At 34.9% G+C, this 18212-nt stretch overlaps 1 protein-coding gene across 2 annotated transcripts in view; it reads left to right on the top strand.

Moving 5' to 3' along the window:
• Olfm3 (olfactomedin 3) overlaps positions 1 to 18212 on the top strand; it is a 188528-nt gene that overhangs the window by 125525 nt on the left and 44791 nt on the right. Inside the window, exon 1 of one of the 2 annotated variants that reach the window (XM_003479178.5) lies at positions 11695 to 11873. The exons of the other annotated variant lie outside the window; for it this stretch is intronic. Coding sequence (XP_003479226.1) covers positions 11745 to 11873 — 129 coding nt within the window. The 5' untranslated portion in view covers positions 11695 to 11744. Of the gene's footprint in view, positions 1 to 11694; positions 11874 to 18212 lie in introns of those variants that run through there. 2 annotated transcript variants of the gene reach the window in all.

Here is an 18212-nt window from a genome sequence, read left to right as displayed (position 1 = left end):
AAATCAAACTAATCCCTTACAAATGTCCACAGCTGCTAAGAATGCAATGGGTTACCCTTTTACCTGGGGTTATTACAACCTTATGCTAAAATGAGTGAAGTTTTCTCCTGTATCTCAAAATCAAAACAAGAGAGATGAGATAAAACATATAGTGCATGTTTAAATTTCACAGATTGTATTAGAAGACATATTGCCATTAAAGTTTCTTTAAATACTGTCTCTTCCCTCAAACACATTTGTTCCATTATTCCTGCATTTTCTAAAGTGGTTCTGAGAGTATATTTGCTGCCTGTCTTTACAAGTTGTGATTAAAAGAATATAGTAAATGCTGCTGCTGAGTGACATTCAACAGAAAGCTAGACTTGTAAACACATTACAGTGTGTCTTCTTCCTCATTATTTTCTGTACCTGGAACCATACAACTTCTGGCTTTTCCCCTAATTAAAAATGACAATGAAACATAAATATTTTTAATGGATTCAGAAAATCTAGGCAGCCAGGGCTGCAACTAAAAATATGCACCTAAAGTATTTACAGAACTTCTTCAGAAAATGGTGGGTTGTGTTTTAAGTAAAGAGGAGTGTTCTGAGGACAATTAATGGCAATGTGTCTTTTATTGTAAAAATTATTTAAAATTTCACCATATTTATTTTTTTATTTTTCTGATTATGATTTTGATTCAAATGGTGAGAGTATCTTTCTTTAAAATCCTATAAATGCTCATGCAAACTAATGCTTCATTTAGTTTTTACTGCATTAGTACACAGTTGAAAACATAAATAAATCCTCATAGTTGTAGTTTTATACTCATCTTTTTAAGCTAAAAATTTCAAATATAACTTTTATTTACTTCTAAGAAATCTTAGTACCCATTTAAAGTGAGTTAATTTTAAATGTCTGTTTTCTGCTAATGATGACACTGGGTGGTGAAATTCCTTGCAGAGCATGTGTGCTTTTGGGCATTTCTTGCCCTTTCTTCTCTTCCATGGACTCTCCAGGCTCCTGCAGTGTGATCATGTTGTCCTCACACATCTCCTGCACTTCACTTGCTTCACCCTCTCTGAGTTGGCTTCAAGGTCTTTTGTATTCCAAGTGTAATCTCTGAACCACCTGTGTCATTTGTTAAAAATACAGCATCTCAGACCTGTTCCAGCCTTCTAAATCAGAATTTACATTTTCATAATTTATCCAAGTTGTTCACACCCACCTTAATATTTAGGGAAAGCTGTTCTAGATAATCCCTATATTTTCTGCAATATATTTTGAGGAATCACGAGGCCATTCTTTTCTTTTTTGCCTCTCTTGTTTCTGTATCTAATCATTCACAAAGTGCTATGCAATGCACCTGTGTTAACCTTTTATTCTTTTACCAAACATTTAAGATAATCAGCTTACAAAGATTTATTTAGTTCCATCTTTGGAGATTTCTGTCCATGACCACCTGGCCACATTGTTTTGGGTCTGTGACAGGGTAATACATCAAAGTGGAACTATTTGGTGCAACAGAACTGTTCACCTCATGACAAGTAAAATTTCCTTGAATGGCCTGAGCCTAATGTCCTAAAGACCTCCATCCAGGGTCCTCTTAAAGTTTCCATCACAACCCAGTTACATAAAGCTATGGACAAGTGTTTAACACTTAGAGTTTTGACTGACTTTTACCCAGACTACAGCAAAGCCTACTCCATATCTAGTATTTCTGTCTTTTTCTTAATTTTTACACAGACATTGAGATGTCTCAACTGATCTTCCAACTCTCAGCCTCAGTCCTTACTCATCCTCTATTATTTAATGCTCTACTTCTAAATGACCATTTTCTAACTAACAAATTTGATATTATTTGTTTTAGCTTTGTGTTACTATGACAAACTACTTGAGGTAATTAACTTATAAAGTTTTATCTAGTTCACAGTCCTAGAGTTTTCAGTCCAAGTGGCCTTATAGCTTTCTGCATCTGGGAAGGTATGAAATAGAAGATTCAGGAAGTACTTGAGGAAGCACATTATCCACTTCATGAGTCAGAAAGTAAAAAGATACAGATGAGGCATGGGTCCACAATCTATTTCAGGGACATGTTTCCAGTGATCCAAGGGCCTCCCACTAAGCCCCACCTTTAAAAATTACAAAATACCTCCAATGTCACCACAGGAATGTAAGGCAGACAGTATGCATTTTTAAACTATTCAATTTCAGATTGTTTCATTTCAATGAGTGATAACTTCAATTGGCCTTTTCTTTACTTATTCACTCTTTAGTTAAGGTTTCTATGCACCATTCAGTTCCTTTTTGGGAGATTTCACAAAAAGAATTATTTCTAAATCAAATTGCTCTTGTCCTTTTCAATATGATCTTATAAGATTAGTATTTTGTACTGGCATTGAAACCAAATGATGAGTTTGATGAATGTGATTATTGTTTTAATGGTCTGGTCTTAACTTTTTGTGAATGTATAAAACGGTATCACTTTCATCAGACTTCAATGACAATGTCAGTTCAAGTACAGATCTCTAGACATTTATGTTGTTTCCCCAGAATTTTCAAATGACAAACAAACCTTGAGTACACATATTGAGGAAGGGACAATAACGAAGGATAGTATAACTAATGCTATGCATGAAAACCAACTCCTCAGATTTCTTGCTATTTATGTGAATTTGTTAAAAAACTTACTACAAATCCAATCTTCTTTCATACTTTGATGTTTGGGGTTGTTTACTACCACCAGATTTTTGCTTCCTGCTAAACATATATTTCTAATTCCATGAGGGAGATAAGCTTTATGAAACAACCTATAACAACTTTTCAGAAAATTGCACATTTGAAGATCCAATTTTGTTCTTTCATGTTGCCCATGAAAGTCTCCTTTCTGATCACCAAGCAATTTCCAAATCTCTTTGAGATTTCTCTTCCTAAGCAATTTTTTTTTTTTCCAGAAAAGCTCTTGGCAATAATTTAACACTTCAGTCTGCCCTGGTGAGTTCGGTGAATTAGAAAATTCTGAAAATGAATTCCAATGAAAATAAAGCAGAGACCAAATCCTTGCCTAGATTTATTATCTCCTTAGAGAGCTTTGCTTTGTCACAAAGTTAAAATCAATACATGAGACATATTATTTTTAATTTTTGTGCTCAGCTTTAAGCAATTATCTGCTAAGAGTATGCAAATGACTAAACTCAAATGTTTCACCCAAACAATTCCAGTGGTTTAAAAAAGACAAAATTTCTAGTCAGTATGGGTTGTAACATTGCTCTTGTGTGAGTGTGTGTGACTGAGTTAGTGTAATACTAAGCATATACCATCTAGAATGTGCCTACGGGGGCTTACATAATGACCTTGCTATTTATGAAGTACGTGACTTCAGAGGCTGTATGTGACTTCTAGTGCTCAGTTCATGATCTACAATCTGGTTAGAATAACTATCCCCCCACAGGATTTGTGTCAAATTAAATGAATTCATTTTTGTAAAGTTCTTAGAAGAGTACTTGGAAGGCAGGCTTATATAGGAGCCTTAAGATGAAGGCCTGTTGGACAGAAATGCTTTATATATCATCTAAAGCAACCTAGCAGTCAATCCCTATTAACAAGTCTCATTACGAAGACTAATATTTTGCATTTTAAAAACACTTAAAGCTTTTGTGTCAGTAATTTACCCCAAACTTGTCACTATGTCTTTGTACCAACAATTTTTGGCCCTGTTCATCCTTCCACAAAGATGGAAATAAGATATATTTTAAATATTTTTTAAGTATACATTTTTTTTTGGAATGATGATAGCAAAAATTGAGAGCTTATCACGTTCTGGGCCTTGTGATGTGATTTATATGTAGCAGTTTCTTTTACCCTCACAAATACCAAAAAAGTTTTTCTTACTATCTTATGCATGAGAAAACCGAGGCTCTGACAGTCATTGAACTCTTGCACAGCAGTGCCTGAACAGGGTGTGATGAGGTGTGCGTGCTCTGCAAGGATGGGCAAGATGCTCTCAAGTGTAAGCCTACAATATGCAAGGAGCTACCAGGAAATTCACTTTAATTTTTCATTTCCCAGTTCAAAGACCTAAGACCTAGAGCAAAGCAGTGACTAAGTTGGGGGTCTCTCTGACACACGACTCTGCATCCCTTATCCCTCTACCTTAAATCCGGATTTACATTTTCCCATTTCTTTACTTTTGAAGTCAAGGAGAGTCATAAAAAAATATTCACTCTACATCTACTTATTCTTCCCTTACATTTCTATTTTTCCCCTTTGAAGTAGCAACAACAGCTGCCAACCAAGAATCCCCAGGATTCATGACGCTCCAGGCAGCTTCACAGATGAAGGCAGAGATGAGAAAACACAAATCCCTCCTTTAAAGAACTTTGCTAGTGTTTTCCACTCTAAACTCACTGCTTTAATATTGGACATTTTAAAAACAGTGCTAAAACCTAAAGGCAATAAAGAGTAAAGTGCTGGATTCTCAGAGCAGAGTGGATTCTGATTGCTAAGGGTCAAACTTAGGGAGAGCTGGATCCTTGATCACTGAGGTCTCTGTCTTCTTTAATACATTGTTTACCTGTTTATTTTTTGTCTTATCCTTGAACATTACTATATGCATTTAGGTATTCAATGCAATAAATGCAACATTTTGATATACATACAAGGAAATGATCATTTTAAACTCATCTTTTTCTAGGCTAAAGTCTTTTTCATCTTCTTTAAGTTATCATAGACAAATCTTACAAGCCAAAAGCAAGAGGAAGAGATGACTTTCACACTTTATGTTCCCTCTAACACTTAAGGTTCAAAAGAAGACAGAACAAGAGTTGGGACTGGCACTTCTTGGTTTAGACCTAAAGTACTAACATTCTAAATCTGAAAATTGGAAGGAAAAAAAAAATTGTAACTATCGGTTTAAAGAATTACTGCTTTCTACTCTCCACTCCCCACATATACATCCATCTTTCACACACAAAGACACATGCAAAAAGTCGTGCTTGATTATGCAACACTGGTTTATTTTTATAGGAATAGACTTTATCATAAATTTGTCTTTAAAACAGTCTGTCTTTTAATCTGAAAGCAGGTGAGACAATAAATGGTAACATATTCATTTGTCAATATATACAAAGAATATTAATTGAGAACTTTCATACTATAGGCTGTGTCCCTGACATAAGGAATACCGCAGTGAATAGAAGAGGCAATACTCCTGCCCACGCTGAGCTTGTTTTATAGGGGAAAAAACATATAATAAATAGGATAAATAAATAACATAAGTAGCATGCTAATTAGGTGTAAGGAAGAAGAAGAAAAGCAAAACAGGAAAAGTCAATGGTGAAGCAACCAGACGAAAATGTAGATGTTTTAGGTGCTATGGTCACAAAACCTGATTAAAAAGGTGACCCTTGAATAAAAGCCAAAAGGAAGTAAGATAATCTTTAGAAAATTAGAATATCATTAGAGAAATGACCAACTGCAAAGAGACTAGGTAAAACATTACATTGACTTGCTGACGACAGCAAGAGAAAAAAACGAAAGTAAAAGTTGAAGAAATGAAAGAGGTAAGAGGGGGTCAAATTATAGAATTTTTGAGATCAAGCTGTATATATTTACTTTACCATGAAAATGAGAATCTGTTAAAGAGCTTAAGAAGATAAATAATATAATCCGACTTACATTTTTAACAGAGTCATTCTGATTATGAGGTTACCAATGGCCTGAAATAGTGTAAAATTGAGGTGGAATTTGTAAAGATCCAAATGAGAAGACATGGTAGCACAGTAAGTAACATAAAATAGTTGATTTCTAGATATATTTTGAAAGGAGAAAATTAGAAGTCTTGCTAAAAGAATTGATAAGAGACCCGAGGAGGGAAAACTAAGAACGAAATCTTCATTTTGGGCCTAGATAACTTGACTGTGGAATTGCCAGTTAGCTGAAATTGAAAATATCACAGGAATGGCAGCACGGTTATGGCTTTTTTATTTATTTGTTTTTTTTATTTTTTCCAGGGTTTGGGGGAGACATTTCAGGAGCTCATTTTTTAACATGTTCAATTTAAGGTGTCTATTAAACATCGAAGTAGAGATGTCAAGTAGATAATTGGATATGCACGTCTGAATTGATAGGAGAGGCCTGTGAGGAAGAAATGAATTTGGGAGTCATTAGCATATAGATGAGGAAGAATCAGCAAAGGAGACATAAAAAGAGGTCAGGAAGTTGAAGGAAAACTAGGTGAGAGTCGTTTTGAGAGCCAAGGAAAGAAAGTATTTCAAGGAAGAGAGTACAATTCATGAATTCTGCTCATATGTCAAAGAAGTTGAGGACTGAAAATTGACTTCTAGACTTAGCAATGGGGGAGTCATTGTTAAGCTTTATAATATTACTACTAGAGGAGTAGAGAAGTGTAGGGCAGAAAGGTTGATTAGGAGGAGAGAAATTAAAGATAATGCACGTAGAGAGCTTTCAGATGTGCTATGAAATGAAGTTGAGAAATACAAAACTGGGTAAAGGTAGGCTCGAGAAAAGAGTTTGTTTGATTTATTTTATTTTAAAGTGAAAAACCCAAAAGAACTCAATGATACAAATTTCAAATCATGATAATAGGAAATTAACAATAGTTAATATATTGCATGGTCATCTTCAGAAAGCTTTGTTAGAATTGCAAGTGTGCCTCAGTGGCAAAGCATTTACCTTCCATGGGTGAATTCCTAGATTTGATCTTCAGCAATGAAAAAGAAGTATGTACTTAAAACAGGATGTATAAGGTAATATTTGTATGCGCCTGAGGATATATTAAAGAGGGAAGTTATATTGATGTTGGAAAAAAGAAAGTAATCAAGCAAAGTTGTCTTTGAATAGGTGATATGGATGTGGTTCAGAGGAGTATATTTAAGGAGTAGACCAGGAATGAACCACCAGTGCCTCCTGGGAACTTTCAGAAATGTAAATTATTTTGCCCTATGCCAAGGCAAGGCGGATTTTCCTGGTAGGACAAGAATCTGAATCTTAACAGCTTCCAGGTAGTTCTTATACATCTATGTCATAGAAAGAAAGGTTCCCATCCAGTGCGTGAGGGAGAGATCAACAGTACCTAGAAAGAGTAGACAACTTGTCTTTGGTAACAGGAGGGAAGGCAGACAGTATGGGCAGAGGTGTGCTAGGTTGGTCACTGTGGCAATGCAACCATGTGAAAGTCCGGTTGCCTCAGCTTCTCAGTGCAGGAGGATTCAAATCACCAGTCTTGTTCCTTGGTGCAACCTGGCTCTGTAGTGATGTGATGTCGCACAGCAAAGTTACATCATTCTTTTTGCCCCCCAGAGGCTGAGCTGTAAATTAGCACATACTTTAAACTTTACTCAGGTATCCTTTGCTAAGTCACAAAATTTCCCACGAATTAAAGGGTTGTTCATTCAGCTCTTCTGCTGTCTTTAGCCATGTCATTTCTTACCAAAGATAGGGCTTTCATTTATTGAACCTCTAACATGCCATAAGTTTTTTTTCAAATACATTCTTTTATGCAGTTTAAAAAAAAAAATTCCACCCTAAAAACTTTTATCCCATTTTATAGATGAAAAATAAAACTTGGAGATTAATTTAGAATATCACTTTGCTATTATATGAAACAATCCAGACAATTACTATCTGAACTGCCTTTAAAGCATCACAGCAGGGACAGAGTTATGTGTTTGCCTGCTAATTCCACTACCAAATGCCCATCAGGGGTGCCTAGCATCCAAAAAAGTCATTTCAACACAAGAACCTTCTTTTATTTAAGGCAATTTTCTCTACTCTCCTGCATAATTCTCTAACAAAACACAGTGGTTTCCCAGAGGTGGACTTGTTTAGCTGCTTTTCATACTAGTCAGTGCAACTCATCTTTCACTGTTTCACTCATTTGCTAACCTCCTCCTCTTCTTTTTACTTTTCTCCCTCTCCTTTTTCCTTTTATTCTCTCTCCAATATTTTCTTTGTCCCTTTATTTGTTTCTTTACAACTACATCTAATAAGCCATTCTTCCCCCTGCCTCAAACTAGCCATAAATTAAAATTGGTTGTAAATTACAAATTTAAGTACACGTAGACTATTCCTTTTTAACATTTATATTGCTTACACACGCTCTCACTCTCAACTTCTCTCTAAAAGCAAACCGTAGGACAACAGTGATCTCAGTAGGCCATTTTGTGTGGTCATTAGTTTTTCTCACATATTTAACATCTCATATCTGCCTCTACTGTGTTCTCCAGATATCCAGGATGCCTACTACACTATCACCAACCAAACCAGGAAGTACTGTATGTATTTAGGGTAAAAGCAACATAACAGTTTTGTATTACAAGTTAAGGGTAAAAGTTCCATAAGCTTATCTATGTCTTCATCACTTAATATTTATTTGCTTATTAAGTATTATGAAGGTTTACCATAAAATATCATCTGGGCAGTAAAAAGTCTAATGAAAAATATATTAATCAATATTTTTCACCATGCCCTGAGAAATAATATACAGTTACAGGTATTACAGTTATCAATCCATTATGGGATTCTAAAAGGAAAAAAATGTGTAGTCAAGTTGCATTTTCTGTGAAAATATTACACTGAGAAACATAGACTCCACTTACTGGAAAGAGGCTGTTTGTTGTTATTTTTTCAAAAGTATAGATAATAAATGTAGAAATTATCCTGAATGGAAATCTACATAAAACATTTGTAAGCCCCAGAAGTTACATTATTTTTCACTAGGTCATCAAGATTACGTGGTTTAAGGAAATCGGCATTTGTCTGAACTGCACGTGTGGGCACATTGCCATCCTCTGACTCAGTACATAAGACAGTCACATTGGGTGTGTGACAAAAAACTCTCACTATGCCCTAAAGCTGTGCTGCTACATGTGTGTCTTATCTTGATGAATGACTCCCTTCACCCTAAGCCAAAGCTAGAAGTTTCTTCAGGTATCATCTTCTCTCTCACCTTTCACATAGAGTCAGTCACTAAGTCCTGCAAATTCTTCTAAAATACTCAAGGAAATCCAGTGTTTTGAATACCACTAACAGTTTCTTACTCCAGGACTCATCAGTTCTTGTGTTGACTATGAACATCTACCTCCGATACATGTTGTTATCCCAGTAGCCTCCACCTGTCTCTGCTGCACCATAAAAATGCTCAAGTAAATAATTTGCAGCATAAATTTACTTTTCTTGTTGTTGTTTTTTGTACTTAGAATCAAACCCAGGATCCTGTGCTTGCCAGGCTGGTGCATGTGCTCTTCTCCTGGTAAACTATAACCCTGACCCCACAGCACAAATTTAATAACATCATTGCTTTCCATTAAACCATGGAATGTAGGGTCGAATACCATAGGTAGCCGTGAAGTCTGCACCTAGTCACAGCCAACATCTCCAGCCTCATTTGTGTTTCTTTCATTCCTACTCACTGCTGTGGAAACTAAAACTACTGGGTTTCTTGCTCTGAATGCAGGCTGCTATTTCTCCACAGAAAAATCTCCTCCCTTTGCAAACTCAACTCCTAAATGGAAGTCACTTAAAGAGACTATGAGCGTACTGGAAACTATTTAGCTCTTCGCAAATGGTAGTTATTTTTATTTCCCACAACTAATAATCATTATGGCTGGAGCTTTTCTATTTCAATGTGTGCCATTTAACTCGGCTAAAAACCATAGTGTAGCTTTTATGTTGTTCATAAGCATCACCGAATCAAACTTTCACCATTGTTCCCTTTCAGGGTTTTAGTATACTCATTTGCATCTCTGGGAAATTGAAACAATCATTCCACATGTGTTACTCTTCTTTATTTCTTCCATCCTTTTTAATTTCCTCTATTTTCCCTGACATTCAATTCTATATTCTTCTAAACATGTTATTTTTTTGCTGACTAATAAGTTCATTAATAAGTACAATTACCATCTGCCACATTGCTTCTTAAATTATCCAGTAATTGCATGTATATTAATTTTCAATTTTGGAAATTAAGCTTTGACAATGTACTCCTCTCCTTTATTAAAGTCAGGAGATTTCCAGGTGTGTGTTTGAAACATTTTAATTTGTGAAACCACTTTGCATCTTATTTTTACTATATTTTAATACTAAGTAAGGTGAAATTTCATAGTCTTGTCCATGAATAATCTGTGTTACTTGATATACACACTCTTGTTGTTTTATTCTCACCACATGAGTTTTGAGGGTTAAAAGAAATAGTGTTTGAGTTTCTGAGTATGATGATTAAAAAGTAAAGGCCAACTGCAATCATTTGAATTCATTTTGCAGTGAAAGAAATAAATATAAAGATATCCTAGATTCCAAATAACTGTAAGATTTGAAGTCTCAGCATCCAGTTAAGTTTAAAGCTGCTTAGGAAAATAAAGTACATGGATACACTTTAAATATGCATCTTGTTCAGTTTTATAAGACTCTGTCTTTATTTTTCACATCTAAACTGTTAATAAAGACACGCATTTTTGGTCAAAAAATCCAGATATTAATAATTCCATAATTCTAAAGAATCAAAACAATGTTAACTGATTTATTTCATTTAATTTTCATTAAGCCATATTTTCCTTCATGTTGTTTCTCTATGTTTTTGTTTTAAAATACATATATTGTTTAAGCAAATTCCTTCTGATTTATTTCATTTGGGACCTGAGATTTGGATGTGGGTAGTTTGTAGAATTTTCATAAAAGAGTGTAAGGAAGTTATCTGTAACCCTAAGATTCTGTGTACTATAAAAGCCAGTGGAGTTCTAATAAAAAGATAATAGACTTTTTAGAGCTGGAAGGGGCTGTGGAATCCAACCTCCATCTATTAAGGGAAAACACTGAAGACAAAGATTCATTTGCTGGCTTCTCACATAGCTAAGTAGAAGAGAATAAAAAAGACCGGACTTCCTGGGTCCAAGTCCTGCTCATCTTTTTAGAAAATCTCATGTTCTCTCAAGACACAGACTTCAATTATGTGTCTGTCATTCTTCACAAGGTGAAAATCGTGTTAATTGAAACTGGCATGTGACTGAGCCTACAAAGCAAAGCACGTGTTCTCAAGCACAACTGTAAACATGAATTTTTGTAAAATGAGTTTCTTTCCAAAGCAGTTTGTGCTTGCTCAGATAAAAAGGCTAAAGGTAGTATTTGCCGCAGGCAGTAACTAGTCACCTTTGACTACAGTTTTCAAGTAAGGATGCTAATTTTAAATTACTGTTTTGAAAAATAATCTCTTACTCTCAATATCTGACCATCTTGGAAATAATTTGCAGACTTTATTTTCATGCTCTTCTTAAAAGCACTCTGTTCCAGCCCAGAAAATCTGTACATATTAAGTTTGGTTTTTTGAAATGTGCACTTTGGCAGATCTCCATTTAAAGGCATCCTTTTTCTATGAAAGATAAAGAGCAGCTGATTATGCTTACACAAACCCCAGAGGAAATGGACTGCGCTGATGGTAACTGAGTGTACTGGAGCAGGCAAAGCTCACATTTCCCCTGCCCTCCAACTTCTGATCTGTTCATTATCAACCAAGCCCTATCAAAGATACCTTGTTGGATGATCCAGCAGTGTCTGAAAAGGGAGGGGAGAAAGGGCAGGGTACTTTCCATGAGGTGGGGGAAGCTTCTGTAAGCTTTCGCTGGGTGATTAGAGCTGGGGTTGTTGATCTCTTTTTCTGCTGTCATCGTGGTGCGCTGCAGTCACGCCTCCCGCTGCCAGCCTGGCTCTGGGATCTTAATCAGTCACTATGAAAACTCATTAGCTCCACAACAATGAGCCTCCCACTGCTGAAGCTTGGCGCTGTGCTTAGCGCTATGGCAATGATCTCAAACTGGATGTCCCAAACTCTCCCATCCTTGGTAGGACTGAACGCCACGAAGCTGTCGACGCCAGATACCTTAGTAAGTGTTTCTGTGGATTTGGCCATCTTGGGAAGTATATGCATTAAATCAGACTTTATTTTGTAAATTGCAAAAACTGAGATTTTACTTTGCTTCTTATAGGTCAACTTCAAAAACATGGTATCTAATGGTAGTCTTAGTCGTGGGTATCTATTTATAACACTTTAAAGTTGCACAAAAAAGAACTGAGAAATTAGGCTTTAAAAAGGAATAGTAATTATAAAAAAGACTTCTTAAAGTGGAAAAGCTTTAATTCATATTTAACTAAATTTGAGATTTGGAAAGCTTCTTAAAGAATTGTGCTTTGTTATTACTGTACTTAAAATGTCTAAAATCCCCGTAATTGTCCTATAGAATAACCTATAGAGTATGTTTTATGTAATCTGGTTTTACTATAACAAGATCTTCCTTGGAACTTGATGCTTGTTTGTATACTTAATGCAGAAAGCAACATCTTTTAAGCATCTGTAGGAGGAAAAGATTAAAACCTGACAAAAGGATCTCTAATAACTAAAAAACATGAGCAACAGAAACTTTTACTTGATGAAAATATCTTCTTATATTGTTTAATATTTTATGAAGACTTTTCCTATCACAAGTCTATTTTGTGTGACTTTAACTAAAATTATGGCCTTTTAATCTTCTCCACGTTTTAATAAGGTATTTTTTGATAGTTTAGAGTAAGGTTTAGTTAGCAATATCCGGACAGATTTGTTTTAAAAAAGAAAAAACTATTAATTATTCACATAAATATTTAAATAAAAGGAATATTCTGAGGGAAAATTTTCCTGCTATCAAATAAAGGACATACAAAAAATTAAGGTCTTTTTTAACTTTTACGTACATTACTCCAGTGGACAATAAAAACTCAAAAAATAAAAGCAGCCTTCCATTTTTAAAAGTTGTTTGCTAGTGCTAACCATAATTAACATATCAATATATAATTAACTAAGTATATAGTTACTTGCACACTTTTTTCAGCGGCTCCCAGTGGTTAGGACACCAAGAGCACATGGGAGGCACACAGTGACCTGCTTTTACATTTCCTGCTTCCTTGCGTTACTCACGTGCCTCTTTCATTGATGGAATTCTATCTTCAAAATATAGGCTGAGGAGTGATATTGAAAAGATTTATAGTTACAAAGAAAACAATGTTTATTTCATCAATACACAAGTCAAAAACAAAAACAGTTACATTACTTAATATTTACTAAATCTAGTTTTTTCAATATTGAAGCATCTGGTTGTTTACAATGACTTAGTTATTGTATTAATGCTTTCTGAAAAATTATTCTAAACTAAGGAAGTACTGAATAATTTATGTTTCTTATGTGACAACTTAGTTCTGAGCTGTGTATGTTTTGCTTATATAAATATTGGCTTACTTACTTTCTGTTGATGATTCCTTTGAGAAGAATCAAACTTCCAAACTTATATATAACTTTTTAGGAGTTTTAGTTCTGTAAATTTAAATTAAATGACTTTTCATTACTTTCCAACTGATAGTTTATTGCTTGAAAAAATATAATGCATACTTATATTTTGTATATATGTTGCAATGTATCAGTTATTCCTTTAGTTGTCTCCCTTTTGCAAACAAAACAATCCCAATAATTTCAGGAAAGTTTTCACTATAGTTATGAATAATAAAACTGTAAATAGTATCCCTGGAATGAAGAATCCAGGTTGCAAAAGTTTTGCTTATTTTCTTTCTCTCTTTCTCTTTTTCTTTTTCTTTCTTTCTTTCTTTCTTTCTTTCTTTCTTTCATCTTTCTTTCATCTTTCTTTCTTTCTTTCCCTTTCATTGTTTTTTTTTTCTTTCTCCTCTTTCTTTTTTCTTTTTTGTATGCCTTACAAAACAATAATATCTGTTCTGTCATTATTCAAGATGATTGCTCATCCTTAGGATTCCCATGATGAAAGATGAATGACTATTTCTAAGTTAATAACATAAAATATTGATGCTAGAAAGATGGAAGGGATTTTAGAAACCAACTGGAGTGATTATTTTCATACTATCTTCTGCAGCAGAGCATTTTTCAAATTAAGTATTAATATATGCAGAATAAATACCTTTTCAATGAAACAGTATGGAAATCAGTAAGTAAACAAGTCATGAACAAATGATAAATAGTGGAAGGAGGCATTTACTGGCTCTCTACCATTTGTTTCCTTCTCACACAAACACTTCCTTGCTCTGCTAAAGGTATCTTCACATGTATTTTAGAGCTCTCCAGAATTTAATTTGGAAATGTAACTGATCTGATGCTACCTTCTCAATCTACCACAGGTAGACTGACTTGAAATGTGTAAGGGACCAATTTCATTTCACAGAGCCAACCAAGTCATCAGAGCACAATCCTGCCCAGAAAGGTCACCTCTCCCACATCTTCTGCTACTCCTCCTCATCCCTCCTGGTCTCTGATGCCCTACTGTGTGTACTCTGCATTGTTTAGTTTAGCATGTTTCCCAAATCCTTGATCTCTCTTACCCTCATCCTTCAAAATATCTTTGGCTTTACAGGATCAAAAATAAGTTATAGAATCAACTTTAAAACTCTCAAAGTTTTTGCAAACAAACAAACAAACAACCCCCATAAAAAATTTCCTTTGTGGCATTTTTTAAATGCTGCTAAAGCCAAGACAGATACTTTGGTTTCTGGTCAGAGGATTATTCCTATTGCCCTTCAAATGATTCTCTAAAGACCTTTTTACTACTGTTACCATGTAAAAGGATGGCATGACTCTTTCCTAAGGTGGAAAGACAGAGAATTCTTTATTCTACAGTACCATGGGTATAGCTACACAATAGTAAGTCAGTTCTTCACCTCAGTTTTCCCACTTCATGCTCTCAGTTTAGACAGTAAGAATGAGAGGAAACTACCACTATGTATACAAATGAGAACTGTACAATATTTTTGATGATTGTTCATGGAATATGCAGAAATATGAATGTAATGATTCTTTAAAATGAAACTTTCAAATTATGTGGAAAATATATATAAAGTGTGAATCATTTAATACCATTGTTCGTAACAATGATTTTTAAAAATAGGCAAGTATACATTTGACTTTCTGAAAGACCGAGAGATGCTTTAAAATTTCCAAGATGTATTTTATCAGTAAGTACTTAAATACAACTCTTGATTACGTAATAAACATCTTGTTTGTCTTTGAATATTGGAGCATTCCTTCCTTTATTACTCTTGTTTTGCCTGTTTTCTTTCCTTTTAACTGATGTTTGAGGAGAAGCTTCAGCTCTCAGAAGGCCCTAACGCCCCCTGACACTTCTCTGTGAAGCAGAATAACTTCCCCTGGAGGCTGAGCTTCTGAGAAATCCCCCATACTGTGGACTCCATACCAGGAAGAACCTGGAAAAGAACCATTAAAAAAGCAGAGGATGCTTAGCAGACACCAGCTGTTCTCAGGCAGTCAGCCCTACTGCTGTGGTAGGAAGAGGCCTTGAAGGGACCTCCAGGCATAAGCAATTTGTTTTGTTACATTTTCAAACATCTAGCTAGCTTCTTCTCATAAATAGCTATTTTGATGAGCTAGTCAATTTAAGGTTCTGTAAAAAAAAAAAAAAAAAATAGAATATACTGAAACAAACTGTCAGAATTCTGAGTCTTTTATTCTCAAATAACCAGTGTGTTTTTAACAGTGAATGAAGGTATGTGGCTTCACTGCACATACCCCCCACACACACACACACACACCACCAAATCCTGAGGCTGTGTCTATTTTGTGACAGGGAAAATTAAGGAGCAGGGTTGTGTTAGACAATGCAATGGAGTAACTTGAGAACAACAGGATGTGTTAATTACTTTTTTATAGAAGAAGCACCTAATGGATGAGAGTTCATTTATTCCGGTTTAACTGTGTGTAACAAAAGTAGAGCCAAAGAAGAAAGACTGCATAGATAGAAGTTCAAATCATGCCCCTCAACTTTCCACCAATAGAAGGGGCTGCCCGTGAAGTGATGAAATTCTTGTCACACAGAGGTCAAATATAAGCACAAGAATATGCAGCAATTTGATTGAGTGGGGAGACATAGGACTAAATATGTCTCCTTAGGTTCTTCCCAATTTCAGGCCTTGGGATTTCCACATACTACGACCAGATATAACCATCCTCACTATGATGATGTCTTTGGTCATATTTGCTGTTGTTTCTATTTATAGTTGGGTTTGTTGGTGGTGGTGGTGTTACCTAGAGATTTCATTACGTGAAGACCATTCATTTTTTTTCCCAGTATTATAAATAATAGCAAAAAACTTCTATACAGTGACATCTTTATTAGGGCATCCTCCAGAACACCTCTATTTGATAACCTCTCTCTAACTCCTGTTCTCGCATTTCTCTTCTCTCCATAACTGAAGCTATTATCATGCTAAATCACATGTCACTCTCTGGGACCAAAACTATTTGCAAATAGAAAATCTATAAGGGGTTTCTATCTCTCAGATATTCTTCAAGAAACAGATTTTAATAAGTGTTTTTCTTTCTGCTTCATCTCCTACTTTGTACACCTTCAGTACCTGGATTCCTTATTTCTTTTGCTTCAGTCTGTACTTTTGTGAGACATCCAGAAACTGCCAAGAAATATATATATATATATATATATATATATATATATATATATCTAACAATTTCTTCTTTTCAAAGGATCATCATTTCCCTTCCTTCTCCCTGGGCCTTGAACAAGTACTTCAGTGCCTTCCAAGAAGTACTAGCTTGAGCTGCATCTTGCTGATCTCTTACTCTGAGTGCCCTACTGGTATGACAATGGCTATTGTTTCCATGCTGAATGACACCCTCCACCTCCTAGAACACACATGGTCCTGTCCACTGCAGTGGTGTCTGTTTCCTCTCAAACCACACTTATGACTCTTTTTGAATGAGTATAGGTGAAAATCTACATTTATCTGCAGAGGCGGAAAGTTGGAGAAATCCAATCCACTTCATATGTAATATTGACTAACTGGATAACTTGGAAACCTTGCTTAAATTCTGTAAGTTTCACTTTCCTCTTAAGTCAAATAACATGTTGCCTATCTCTAATGGTAGTTGATTCAATATAAGATAAAAGACTTTATAAAGAGAAAGTATCTGATATATCAAGAATTTTTGATTGGCTTTTGCTACTTAGACCTCAGGATACATTTTTTGCAACATATAATTCCTAAAATATTAGGAAAACTCTCACAAGTTGGACTTTACATTTACAAAATATAGTTTTGCAATTATAAGCAAAAAATCAAGACCTGAAATAGAATTGTTAAATTGTCCTTTTAACATTCTGACTAAGAGTTTTCCTAAATATTTCAAGACTTTTGTAATATTAAAGAGTTCTAAATAGTCCTTATAATTCTTTATTTAACACAAAATAGTCAAAGAGAACTGCACCATTAATTATGTAATTTCTAGTGCTTTCAATAACATAATACTATATTATATACACTCTCCATTTCCAAGTACTAGGCTTCACAGTAGTAGGTTAAATGACCATGTATTGAGGGGAATTTAAGTGATTAGTGAACAATACAGTGGTTAAACTTGGTGTTCTGAAATCAGGCTATACAAGTTCCTACTTCTTCATACTAATCTCCGCATGATCTCTCAACCACCCTGTTTTAATTTTCCTTAACAGGAAAATGGGTATAAGAGTCTACAAACTGTGACATTTTATATTTAAAAGATAAAAACACACAAACTTCTACATGAATAGCATTCCATAAATGATTGTTTTAATATGAGCTTTATTGATGCCTGAATAATTGCTCTTAAAAGTTAAGGTTAGAGCATGACTTTTTGCATGGGTATTTATAAAACATCTAAATATGTTCTTACATCTGATGTCATAGTTTTATTTTAGTTCTTTTCCCAATCACAGTATGGGTGCCCTAAAATACAGCACTCGTAAGGCTCTTAACACTGCTTCAATTTATCACTGACCCCAGAACACAGGGCTCTAGAAAACACACAGGAATGTCAGGCTCTCACCATTTATATTGGGGTTTTCAATTTTTTGATTTATCTTTTTTCTTGCCACAAAGGGAGATTTTTCTATAGCTTATAGCATTCTAACTAAAATAAAAAAGGTCATAGTTCTTTTTGATGGCTACTGTTTCCATGCTGACTGAAAAGACAATGGCAAGTACAAAGAAGGCAGGAGTATTTCCAGTTATTTAGCAAACACCTCAAGGAGAATGCTAAATGAACATCAGTCTCTAGTTACCTTTCCCACATGCTTATTCCAGAGAGCAGCTAACACCTGGCTCTGGAGTGATATGCCCACACGGGTCAGCCAAACCCTTGGCAAGTGCACATCGGTGTTAAT

Source organism: Cavia porcellus, unplaced genomic scaffold, assembly GCF_034190915.1.
Source record: "Cavia porcellus strain 051 isolate PalLab524CR breed Dunkin Hartley unplaced genomic scaffold, mCavPor4.1 scaffold_1, whole genome shotgun sequence".
NCBI lineage: Eukaryota > Metazoa > Chordata > Mammalia > Rodentia > Caviidae > Cavia > Cavia porcellus.
The sequence above is the reverse complement of the archived record's forward strand: the minus strand, read 5'-3'. Positions and strand labels throughout refer to the sequence as shown.